Below are 13,291 nucleotides of genomic sequence, written 5' to 3'. Positions count from 1 at the left end.
AGGAGAGTCGAAGATTTGTGTTTTGCTGCCACCTAGCGGCCGAAGTGTAAAACCGCATGGAATATCACTGAAGGGAATGATCATAGACATATAACTAATCACACAGCGCCGCCTTGTGGTTAATATGAAACATGAATCCTCTTGTGTTACCATGGTGGGAATTACAACCCACGATTCTCAAAACATAGTTATTATTGAGTTCTTATAGTTCTTATACAGCTTTGATTGGTCATTTGAATTTTATGGGTTTGAACCAAAGCTCAATTCTCTAAAAACATGAAGGCCTTTAAATAACGTTGACTTGAAAATTATTGTGTTCTGACAGTGAAAAGGGGTGCTGTAGGCATTGGCAATAATTATGACTTTTGTATTTATTATAATAATATGGCTGTGCTTGAAGTGTAGATATGGATGTATGCAAATCCATAACATTTTTAATATAGGTTTATTGGTTTCGGGTGTTAAACTTTGTTAAAAATTTCTAAAACTCGTTTTTAATGTTATTTTATCAGATCACATTAGGTAGCCTGCTGTATATTTTCCTAGTATATATATATGAATGGCCTGTTAACTAACTAACTGGCTACAGTGATACAGCAATTGTTTGGAATAAATAAAAACTGTATTCACCAATCAGAGTAACTCTAAAATTGTGTTTTAATGTTATGAAATAGCATAAATTAACAGAACAGACACTGTGTGGAGTGGTAAATACAGTCAGTTCTCCTCTGATTCAAAATATTCCAAGAAATATTTATTTATGATTGCTTGTTGTTGTTTACTACATTTTTTGTAGTATGTATTTTCAGTTTTTTGTTTTTTTTAATTTGACACTTGGTTCTGCATGTCCTTTTGTGAGAGAAACACTCGGTTGTAGAACATTTAAGTTAACAGTGAATAGTTTTGGTAAAGGATGTAGTGTGAATTAAATGAATTCATTCAATAATATAATACCTAATGAATTCATTAACAAATCCATTCATTCATTTCCAGTACCCACCTTATCCTGGTCAGGGATTTGGAGCGTATCCTGCGGCCTGAGGCAGGAATACACCATGAAATGTACACTAGTCCATCACTCAGCACTATGCACACACACTTTCATTAGAATATACATACCTAGAAGCAATTTAGAGTAGTCTGTCCACCTACCAGCATGTTTTAGGGAGCTGGGAAGAAACAAAAGAAACCAGAGGAAACCCATGTGGACACAAGGAGTAAATAACCCTGCAAATGTGAGGTGGCAATACAACCCATTGTATCACTGTGCTGTATCACTTGTAATTATGTTGTGTGTATTATTTTGTATTTTATATTTTATTATGAAATGTCAATGAAATCAGTGGTTGAGTGGTATGAGCAGTGTGTTCCCCACATGTTTATAAAAACCTCTGTCACTATCGTTATATCTGTTTCAGTTGTATCTGTCTCAGTGTTCCTATACTTCTGTATTTCCTGTTTTGGAACCTTGCCTGTTCTTCTTTTCTCAGATTATAGACATTCCCATGATAACTCTGTCTGTCTGTGCTGTGGACAATGGTTAGGATTCCTGGATTGCCCAAAATAAACTACATGGTGAATTTATGCGCTTGCTTCTGGTTCCATACAGCAAACTGCATAATTCAGATTCCCATAGCTTTTTCTGTTAGTGTTGAATTATTGAAATTAATATATAGTTTTTGTCATTACAACAGTTTTCAGCCTCTACAATATTCTCTCACAACCTACTGTTCACCCAATTATTAATGCTAACTATTACGGAAATGTTAAGTTAACTGACCTACTAATGATACCTATAGTGCAATCCACTAATATGGGCACCCTTGGTAAATATGAGCAAAGAAGGCTGTGAACATTTGTCTTTATGGTTTAACCTTTTGATATTTTGTTTAAACCATTCACAAAAATACTCTGCTCTCATGGATATCAAACAATTGCAAACACAACACAGGTTTATCAAAAAATATCTTTGTTAAATATAGGTGTGCAACAATTATTGGCAGCCTTATGAATTAATATGAGGAAAAATATATTTTATATTCTCATTGATATTTTAGATTTCTTTTAGTACACCTGGGTGTCTAGGAACAGGAAATATAAAACAGGGGTATAAATATGAGGTAACACATAGGCCAAATTCCCTTAGTCATTCATAACAATGGGTAAGACCAAGGAATATAGCTGTGATTTGCTGCAAAAGGTTGGTGAGCTTCACAAAATGGGAAGTGGCTATAAGAAAATAGCACAAGCATTGAAAATGCCCATTTCCACCCTCAGGCAATAATTAAGAAGTTCCAGTCAACTGGTAATGTTATGAATTAACCTGGAATTGGACGTGTGTCTATATTGTCTCAACACACTGTGAAGAGGATGTTTCGAGTGGCCAAAAAAATCTCCAAGGATCACAGCTGGAGAATTGCAGAAGTTAGTTACGTCTTGGGGTCAGAAAGTCTCCAAAACTGCAATCAGACGTCACCTACATCACCACAAGTTGTTTGGTGTTGTGCTGCTACGACATTCATCAAAAAACCACCAATAGGAGGATATCATAGGATTAAGCAAAACTCAAACTATAGCTACACAAATAGTGTCCATGGTAGTAAATTTCCTTTAATCGCAAGTTTATTGTTAGAGGATCTTCAACGTATAAGCTGACATGAAGAACACATTATCACACAGTCTGTTACAGAATTCAGCCAAGATTCTATTGGGATCATCTTGTACAGTGTGACAAGTAATAATCTTATAATACTGTAATATCACAGTGAAAAATATATAGCAACAAAGAAATTACCCTCAGTACAAAAACATAAGTAGTAAATTATGACATTGCTGGAGCAATGAAGCAATGTTCTTGTACTAAGGAACTAGGCTGAAATTCTTTTTGAAAAGAAAAGTGTGACAATGAATGGTCTTTACACAAATAGCCAAGACACATAAAACAAAATCTTTGGTCAAAGAAAGGTGTACATTATGGTGGAAAGTTATTCCACTAATTTAATAAATATTATATTATCATAAGTTGCTTTCTAGAATTCTCTCTACTTATCAGGCTTATTACCTGGGTCACAAGAGCACATGCTCTATCAGGTTGTTGTCTGTAGAGGGAAGACTAACATTCATGGACAGAGGATCATGGGTAGTCAGACTATTTTTAAGCCTGGCACAGCATAGTGTTTGGCTGCAACCTGAGTGGGTATGAGTCACGGTATCTGAGGTATCAGTGGACTGGAACTTTCCTGCCTCCCCTGTCTCTCAGTCATATGCCGTGTAGGAATATCGGTTGACGAGCCTGGATGTGCCATGGCTTCCTGCTACACTGAGCCGTCGACACTCAGTGCCTGGATACAAGATGAAGATGAGGACGAGAAAGAGAAAGAGACAAAATCTCCACAAATGAGCTCAAGTGATGAGTCTGATGAGTCGGAACCTGAGCCATCATTGGCTCCTGTAGTGCGAAGGAAGGTTTCTTTCGCAGATGCCTTTGGCTTGGACTTGGTTTCTGTTAAGGAGTTCGATAACAGAGTTGAGGGTGTTGAAGGGAGAGAGGGAGAGGAGTACCACCTGTCCTGCATCTTCAGTGTCCCAGCCTCGGATGAGGAGCTGAAGCTTCGGCTTCAGCAGAACAAGCTGGAGCTGGAGGGCATTGAGCTCCTGCCTGGCTCCACCACCATCCGTGGCACTGTCCGTGTGCTTAACCTCTCTTATCACAAGGTTATTTATGTACACACTACTTTGGATGGCTGGCAAAGCCACTTTGACCAGCTAGCTGAGTATGTTCCTGGCTCCAGTGATGGAGAGACAGACCGCTTCTCCTTCCAACTCACCCTGATGCCTCCCTTTCCACTTGATGGTGTACGGGTGGAGTTCTGCCTCTGCTATGAATCCTGCTCCGGAATCTTTTGGGCAAACAATGGAAGTATGAACTATGTGCTCTTCTGCCATCGGAGAAAACGGAGAGCACTGAAAGAGAAGGAGGGAGGGAAAGAAAGGGAGACAGAAGAGAATGATCAAAAGGGAAAAAAGAGCTGCTTGAAAGCGATCAAGTAAGAAAAGCTGCTTTTATAGTTAGTCTAATTACCAATGTTTATTCAGACAAAGGTCTGTGAAAAGTGCAATCGAAAAAATAAATCAATAATTTATATGCAATGCTGCTAATTATGTTGAAAGAAGAAAGAAGGTTTGTCTTGACATATGACTGTAATAGAGTTCCACTCCATGTGTATACAGAAATGGCAGTTGTGCTGAGTCGAAGCCCTCAGACATGAGCAGCGAACACTCAGGTGAGAGTCAGAAAAACATTTAAGGGGTAAACTTAATCAATTTTAAATGCAAGTCTGATGGAGCCATTTATTTATTTTATTTATTTATTTATTTATTTATTTATTTATTTTAGAGCAAGAGTCAAACAGGTCTGTAGAGACCAAGAAATGGAAAATTCAGCAAACAGCAGAAAGTCCATCAAGAGATACACTACAGGAGAGCTGTAAAACTTTGGTAAGGTCACAAAGTTCTGCAGGTTTGTCTTACATAACAATTACAGGACATATATAAACAATCAGGTTGATATAGCAACAATGGAGGATATTCAAGGATTGCATGCACTTTGGAGGCACTGTATTGGGTCAGGTTTCTGTTTTTCTCTGGAATTTGCACTTTTATTTTTTATATAAGTAATACCTTAATATATTTACAGTTTGCATTTGCTATTAATACATTTCTACATTTCTTATTGGTGTGTTAAAGATTCAAAATCAACCCTACATTCAAATATGATTTCAGGATTATATATATATATATATATATATATATATATATATATATATATATATATATACATATATACATACACACACACACACACACACACACACATGTATGTATATAATTATAACACATTTTAATATCCTGGGACTGAAGTTGCTCTGAAGTTAAAGTTCTGAGCTAGAGATTAAAAGAGCCACAGTTGGGCTCTAAAGCATGGCCTTTAATTCTTAATCCCCTCAACTGTAAGTTGCTTTGGGTAAAGGCATCAGTCAAATGAATATATGTAAATTCAAATTGCAAATGTAAATGTAATTTTAAAAGCATACTTCTGAAACTTGCATGTGTATAATATTAGATATCCCTTATATGTTTTACATAGTAATATTGAATATGGTTAAAATTAGTTTGAATATGAGACTAATTATAAACTATCATCAGAAAAAGTGCACACAAAAAAGTACATTTTGCTACATAGCATTTGTAGCTCAAGCACATTTTGAGAAGTGGAAATGTTTTGGCTCGGAAATGAAAATTTCTGGGATTTGGACAGCTTGCAATGTGCATTAGCTTAAAGGGTACAGTGCACCTGACTGAGTGAGAACAGTAACATGATGCACAGGAACATATAGCACCATTGAGCCCTAAATCACACACCATGTAAAACTAGTAATGTGTAAAGTAGTAATGTGAAAAGATGTGGATAAATGATGAGTGGATGAATACTGAGTCAACATAATGAGTTTAAGAGTTTTCTTTTTTATATATATATATATATATATATATATGCCTTTTTAATACACAAGATCATTAGCCTTTCTTGTATTTCTGGTTCATTATTCAGCTTTGGATGTTTCCATTTAAATTATTGGATTATTCTATTGAAGTGGTATCACAGACATTTTTACAACAGCCACTTAAGCCATTTTTTGCTTCTTTAGATGAACTGTGCCTAATCTTAGTGTAACTTAATTAAAATTGTTACATTTAGATTGAAATTTCACTTGGTCAATTGTCCAGAGAACTAAGCTAGCTAGCTGGCTAGGTATGTACAGGGTGTCCCCAAAGTCTCCATACATAGTGGACTATGTTTGCTAGCACCATGTTGGTTGTGCCTTCACTCTAAAAAACACTGGGTTAAAAACAACCCAAACTGGGTTGTTTTTACAAAACATATTTTGGGCTAAATTAACCCATCAAGTTGGGTTGTTAATTTTAACCAAGCAAATGTGTTGTTTTTCAACCCAAATGATAGTTTAATTTTTACAAAAAAACTGGGTTAATTTTATTTCATAAATGGGTTATTATTTTCAGGGTTATTTTTACTCTTTGAAAATGTCAAATATACCACATTATAAACAAATATGTCAACATGGCATCTCCTTTATTTACACTAGAGCTGCTAAAGTAGTGTTCATATATAGACTTTGAAGTAAATGACTCAAATAAGTCATATATTTACGACAAAAACATCAGCTTTTGATCAAAGTGGATGTTTAAAACTGAGTAACGAACTTATGATCCAGTGGGCATTACAAACAAGTAAGCCAACGCTAACGAAATAGAGGTGCATTTAATGTCATGTAAAGTGGATTGTTGTCACCTTCTAGTGTATAGTACTATTTTTATGGATAAATATATTGATACGAACCTTCACTCAATCATGCATCAATTTTTAACACACCTGGGTGTTTAGTTAAGGACAACACATTTTGTATTGCTTTTAACACAATCAGTGTGTTAGTACATGTAACACAAGTTGATGCATCTTCTTACAAATCTCCCTGCCATCTGAAAAGCTGAAGAGCAAAGAGAGCATTAGTTAGTTGTTAGCTACAAAATATTGTCAAATGCCTTTGAGTTTTAACTGAGAAATTGCATTACAGAATCACAAATTGTGTAATGTTGGAAAAGTGACCTCCACTCCCCTAATGAACAAAATGGTGCTGTAGACTCACCAGGAAATCTAGCTAACTTGTGAATATTTATTTTCCAGCCTTTAGCACCTCACCACCAATTGTTTTGCACAACCTGATTAAGTCAACCAACATTACAGAGATAGTGGAAAGCATTACAACCTACTGTAACCTCCAACCTCTCTTTTTGTCACAACTTTTTGGCCTCGACATTACTGAGCTAGCTAAGTTCCGTTAGCCACTGACTGTCTGCACCTGTTAACCAGTATTCACATTTGCTGAATACGTGAAGAAACATGGCTCTAATCCATCCTCCAAATGCTAATTACTACAGCTTGCCTTGTCCAAAACACTTGCTAAATATAGTTCACATTAACCCACTCTCTGTATTACATCATGGTGAACAGCTGTAATGTTACTTTACCATTAACTTTCAAAAAGGGAATGGGAATGTATAACATTACTGTGAGCTGTATGCTAAAGTAACGTTATCAACTCAGGTGAGTGTCTAGGTTAGCATCACTGCTGACAGCATCCAGATACCTAACCCTAACTCGGAGCCTCAGACAAGATACAGACCCAGAGAATTATATAATAACCTCAGTCCATATTTCACAGCCAACATAAACACATGACACTAGTAGTGTAATGCCAACACTGAGGAAGCAATACATGATATTCCCTTTTGAAGCTGTAAAGTTAATTATCACTCACTGAGTTACTGTTTTGCAGTGAATACATTTTCGAGAGTTCCCTGCCTAAATATCACAAACTCGGCCAGGCATTTTTAGCAGCATTAACGCTAAATAGTGATGAATGCTAACTTACCTGTGGTCCTTGGTTTCCTCTCCTCAGGACTCCGACTTCGCTGTCACAATCAAAAGGCGAGTTCAGATTTGGATGATGATGTCGACACCGCAGTCCGCAACGTGATTTGACAATAATTTAACACATTTTGTGTTGGTCACTCGTGCGAATTTTGTTTTCTTTTTTAACACATTTATTGGATAATTTAACACAACATGTGTTGAAATAGTAATAACACAAAAACTGTGTAGGATATTAACACATCCTTTTTGAGTGTGTTTCTCCAAATAAATCTAACAGTCTGTCTGTGTAAAAACTGCTACCTCCACCTGAGGCGAATTTAAACAGTCCTTGATTTGACCCAAGGAGCTGGGCTGAGGCGTTGGGGTGGGGGAGGGGTGCATTGATTCAACTGTCAGTGAAAATGACCCAGCCACTAACCCAACAGTTGGGTTACACAAAACTACCCCAAAACTTCACAAGACTGAGAAAATACCCCCAATTAAATGACCCAAAAGGTTCAACCCAGCATTTGGGTAGAAAAAATAACCCAGTATTTTTTAGAGTGTTGTGGATGTTCACTTCTCGGTTGGTCCACAACACTTCCAGTCTTCTTGACTTTGTTAATAAGTTTGGCAACAGTGTCATGTGTGACGTTCTGGCCATGTTTAAAGTTAAAACCTTGTGACAGCTTCCTGATCCAGCCATGAGAATGATTTCAATATGTTCTTCTTTTGTCAAAGACATTCTTAAAGACTATATGGAATATGTTCATGCTTGTTCAATGAACCATAAACAATTATTGCACATGTACCTCTGGAACAGTCCTTAAGACACGAACAGTTTACAGGCCGTAGGCAATTAAGGTCACAGTTACAATAACTTAGGACACTAAAGAGACCTTTCTTCTGACTCTGAAAAACACCAGAAGTAAGATGTCTAGGGTTCCTGCTCACCTGCGTGAACATGCCATAGACCTGCTGCAGGGGGGCACGAGTACTGCAGATGTGGCCAGAGCAATAAACTGCAATGTCTGTAATGTAAAATGCCTAAGACAGTGCTACAGGGAGACAGGAAGGACAGCTGACCGTTCTTGCAGTGGATTGCATGTGTCCCCCCAGACGTGATCGAGAACTTGCAAATGCCTTGGTGGAAGAGTGGAGTAACATCTCACAGCAAGCTCTGACAAATCTGGTGCAGTCCATGAGGATGAGATGCACTGTAGTACTTAAAGCAGCTGGTGGACACCAGATACTGACTGTTACTCTAGATACTGATGCCCCCCCCCTTTGTTCAGGGACTCATTGTTCCATTTCTTTTGTCAAATGTCTGTGAAACTTGTTCAGTTTATGCCTCAGTTGTTGAATGTTCTTATCCATCCATCCATCCATTTTCTATACCGCTTATCCTACAGGGTTGCGGGGAACCTGGAGCCTATCCCAGGGCGCATCGGGCACAAAGTGGTGTTCACCCTGGACAGGGTGCCAGTCCATTGCAGGGCACAATCACACACCTCCATCCATCCATCCATCCATCCATCTTCAACCGCTTACTCCTTTTCGGGGTCACCGGGAACCTGGAGCCTATCCCAGGGCGCATCGGGCACAAGGTGGTGTTCACCCTGGACATGGTGCCAGTCCATTGCAGGGCACAATCACACACCTATTGTTACTTAAATGTAGTAATTTCCCCTATATATGGAGACTTTTGGGACATCCTGTATACACTGGCCAAGTTTATGTCATGTTCTGTCTAACACTGTAAGCATCAGTGAGGCTAGCTTGAAAAATATTGTGAATATCCTAGCTTATTCAGCATTATTGTGCATAGTAGTCCTTTCTGAGACACATTTTCACATTATCAAAAAGAAGGCTTTGGTGTCTTAAATTTTATTGTCGAGATACCTGCGAATCAGTCAAAATAACAATGTACCCTGGAACAACTTGCACATTACTTAGAATACCATAATATAAATTATCTCCCAAGTGCTACTGTATTTTCCTTAACAAGATTCTTAACAAAAATCTTCTGGTTCCTAATATTTCTTAAAGGACCTGTAAATTACTAATGTAGATTACTAATGTGGGAGTGCGATACACAGCTTTCTAGCTATTCAAAGAAGAACTTGCATTTTTGGTCAAGCATTACACATTGAGCCTTTGATAGTTCTTCCATTTCATGTGTTCATTGGTTGGCTGAACAAGCTATATAGTAAAATACAGCCATGTTCTCATCTTAGTGATCCAACACTTGACCTCTCCTTCATGTCTGAAAAAGGTATATTGGAATAATGATTTTGTGACTCTCTTTATTAACAGTCTGAAAGACGGAACAGACGACGAGCAGCTAAGTTGGCACACTTGCAAGACTATCTCTCTCATAGGGAGACAGAAGTCCAGCTAGTTCAACCTTCAGATCAAGAAAAATCAAAGAGAGATTTAAATGTGGTATTACCCATGCCACAGCATAGTATTCCAGTGATGACAGACACTTCTAGTACACTTAAAGTATGCAGCAGAAAGGAGCAAAATGGGAATACATCATTGATTCTACCTGACCATCAGATTCCCTTACTTCCCCAGGACTGGGGTAAAAAAATCTCATCTCCATCTCCGTCTCATACAACCACTTCTGACATCATCAGTGGAACAAGGTTGGATGTTCTTGACAAAAAACAAATAGATGATGTGTCAATAGAATTGTCAAATGATGCCTGGAAAGCTTTCCTCAATTGCACAGATAGTTTAGACAACCACAACAATGCTTTGGACCAAAAGTGCTTGCTTTGTTTTGCAGGGTCCAATGCCTCCCAACCCTCAAATACAGAATATGATGTGTCCAATATAGGGGAAAACATATTATCAGTGTGGAATAGCCAGGAAGGTGCTGTGACCAGTGGGAATGGGTCACACCAATGCTTTATAGCAATGGAAACTCTGGAATCTGATCCTGCTAGACTGTCACAAGCTCTTGACACCAGTCATTTCATTGAGGTGTTAAGTTATAAGTGTCCTGAAAAGGCACAGATCAGTTCTAAAGCATACACTGCCCAGAAATCAGAATCAATCTGGGTTCAACTGAGGCCTGGTGTCACTGAGGACCCACATGAGGGACACACAATTAGTGAAAGGCCTTTTAGTGAAGACGAGCCTATGCTATTAACCAAACCAGGGCAGACAGCCAAAGTGAAGGATGCCACAGACCCACTGAATTCCAAACCAGGACATAGTGTTTTGCTTGAAGAATGTGCAAGCAGTACAGGTTTCTTAAACACAGAAATGAAGGTGAAAGGGGACACACACAGAGTAGTTCAAGACACTTTGACATTTACGGGGATCAGGAGTGAACCTTTTACAGACAGTAGGGAGTCTTTAGAAAGACAGCATATACATGAAAGTGGAGAACCAAAGAAAAAGAAAGAGCATATCAGGGAAGAAAATGAGAATGAATCCCAAATGAAAAGAATATCTTGGACTGAGTATTCTGAAGGAGCTTTAGTGGTACTAGAAAGCAGATTGCAAGAAGATGACAAGGAACCATCCCATCTAAAAGATGGGAACACAGAAATTTGGATTTCATCAAGGACAAGTGTGGTGTTTGATGAAGGTGAACAACAGACTGAATGTCTCAACAGAGGAGAAGAGGAGGCTGTGTGTTATGAATTAGAGAAAAAGGGATTCTCTGACTCCAGTGAGAGGCAAGGAGAAGAAATATCCTCTGTGGAAAATATAGCTGATAGAGAATGTGAAACTGGTTTAAAGACTGAGGGTCAGGGTATGTATGGAAGGCAGAGTGAGGGTGATGACTACATAGATAAGGCACTACATGGAGAACAACACAAGCTTCAAAGTTCCCCTGAAACCTGCCCACATACACACAATCTATGTATAACCAGCCAGACCAATAGTCCATCTGGGCACTTCACCTGGAGTGAAGGTGAGCTTCTTTTTCCTGCCCCTCACAAGGGTTTTGAGAGTAAGGAGACTCTGAGGTATAGGGTAGCTCAGGACCTCCAGGATCCATGTGTGAGGACTGATTGCTCATTCTCCAAGACAGCTTCCCCCACAATGTCAAGCTGGTTGCTGGTGTGCTGGGCCAAAATCTCTACTCTGAGCTACATCGCTGGGGCCCTCTTGTGTGCCATCCTGTTTGTGATCTTTGCAACTGCTTATTTGCATGACCTCCCAGTTTGCCTGGCCATTTACCTGTTGTCTGCATACTGGTGGTGTAGACAGGGCATGAAAAAGCATGTGACCACAGCTGACAGTGTGGACTGACATCAGTAAAGGAAATGATTCACTTTAAGGGCCCAACATCTGTCGTCTACATGTACCCAAGTGGGGTTTCTTTCTTCTGATGATGTTGTTTTCCTAAATAAAATAATTTGATGTTCATTTCTGAAGGGCAGCTTCCTCCATTTTGTGAAGATGGTGAATATAACATATCAGTGCTCAAATGTCTGAGGCCTGGATATGACACCAAATTAATGTAGAATCTTTCTTTGTGCTGATAAACATCGTACAAGTCTTGCTTTTGCAGACTCTCAAGAGTCAACTTACATTGGGAATGTTTAACATTCATTTCATTTTATTATTAATTACTATGGTATATTTTACTTACAGTGATTGATATATTACATTTCAATGGCCCCAATTTGCATAAAAAATTCTGTAGCACAGATGTGTGACTTTAGCAGCTCTAAGTTTCTAAAAATGAACCAGCACAGCTTCAGTAGCAGATCATTTGTTGTAGTTTATCCAATGAAATGCATTTATATAAAATATTTAGCTGAAGGCAGCACATCAGACCAGAGACTAGCTAGAGGGCTAGATACATTAGATCAGAAAGAGGAGAGTTTTCACAGATTTTCCTCTGAGCTGATTAGTGAACTGAAGACATTGCTTGTTTGTGTGTGTGTGTGTGTGTGTGTGTGTGTGTTTAAGTCAACAATTAAAACAAGCAAAGAGTATGTGTTTATAGTCCCCTTCAGTTTAAAAAAAAAAATCTGTTTGGTGATAGTCATAAGTGTGTTAAATGCCACTATGAAACAAAATGTTCAATTGTCTTCAACTGTTGAATGGTTAAGAATTAAAACTCAAGTTTTGTCACCATTCAGGCACATTAGTTGCTTCTTCTGACCTTTTTAAGCAAGGAATGTAATGTAACTGGTCCTTACCACATTTTAGTTGAATAACCCTGCTATGTAATGTCAATAACCATTATCATTTCAAGCGGTTTTAATTTAGTACTGCTGAGTAAGACTGAGTATGCTTAAAGTATCTGATTTTCAGCATATCATATTAAGAGTTAATTGCCATAATTATTCTGTCAATATGTTATATGATTTATTTCATAACTTACTAAGGAAATATGTAAATGTACAGAAATCTGTTCCACCCATGTATTTAGGAATGCATTTAGGCCATGAAACACACCACACACATGGAGTAAAGAGGCTGTATGCAGGTTGTTCTTAACATGACTCTGACATCATGGAGCACAGTCCTCAGTATGATGGACGTGACATTTCCTGCAACATCCACCATGTGACTAATCCAGGACAAACCATGGGAGCAGAGATTTAGAGAGAGAGAGCAGGAGAGAGAGAGAGAGAGAGAGAGAGAGAGCAGAAACTGATCTCGGTCACGTACATTAGTCAGAAGTTTAATTCTCACATGTAACCTGAGATTGGCCCATGCATGACCGGCAGTGCTATGGAGTGTCTGCTTGATATCCACAAACAATAGACTGCATTCTTGTTATATTTAAATATGCATGCATTACATTACAGATATGGAATGTGT

General features: G+C 38.3%; 1 protein-coding gene across 4 annotated transcripts; it reads left to right on the top strand.

Annotated features, from left to right (window-relative positions):
• Positions 1 to 680: 680 nt before the first annotated feature.
• Positions 681 to 12,384, top strand: ppp1r3aa (protein phosphatase 1, regulatory subunit 3Aa). Of its 4 annotated transcripts, XM_053650826.1 has the most exons (6): positions 681 to 4,046; positions 4,231 to 4,283; positions 4,397 to 4,497; positions 8,902 to 9,096; positions 9,806 to 10,140; positions 10,284 to 10,417. In XM_053650826.1, the coding sequence occupies exons 1-6, from the start codon at positions 3,304 to 3,306 to the stop codon at positions 10,318 to 10,320; spliced, it is 1,464 nt and encodes a 487-aa protein (XP_053506801.1). In that variant the 5' UTR covers positions 681 to 3,303; the 3' UTR covers positions 10,321 to 10,417. The 4 variants fall into 4 exon arrangements, with proteins under 4 accessions (XP_053506801.1, XP_053506798.1, XP_053506799.1 ...); XM_053650823.1 differs by having other exon boundaries at positions 9,806 to 12,384; XM_053650824.1 differs by lacking the exon at positions 8,902 to 9,096 and having other exon boundaries at positions 9,806 to 12,384.
• Positions 12,385 to 13,291: the final 907 nt, after the last annotated feature.

Source organism: Ictalurus furcatus, chromosome 19, assembly GCF_023375685.1.
Source record: "Ictalurus furcatus strain D&B chromosome 19, Billie_1.0, whole genome shotgun sequence".
Taxonomy (NCBI): Eukaryota; Metazoa; Chordata; class Actinopteri; order Siluriformes; family Ictaluridae; genus Ictalurus; species Ictalurus furcatus.
The sequence above is the reverse complement of the archived record's forward strand: the minus strand, read 5'-3'. Positions and strand labels throughout refer to the sequence as shown.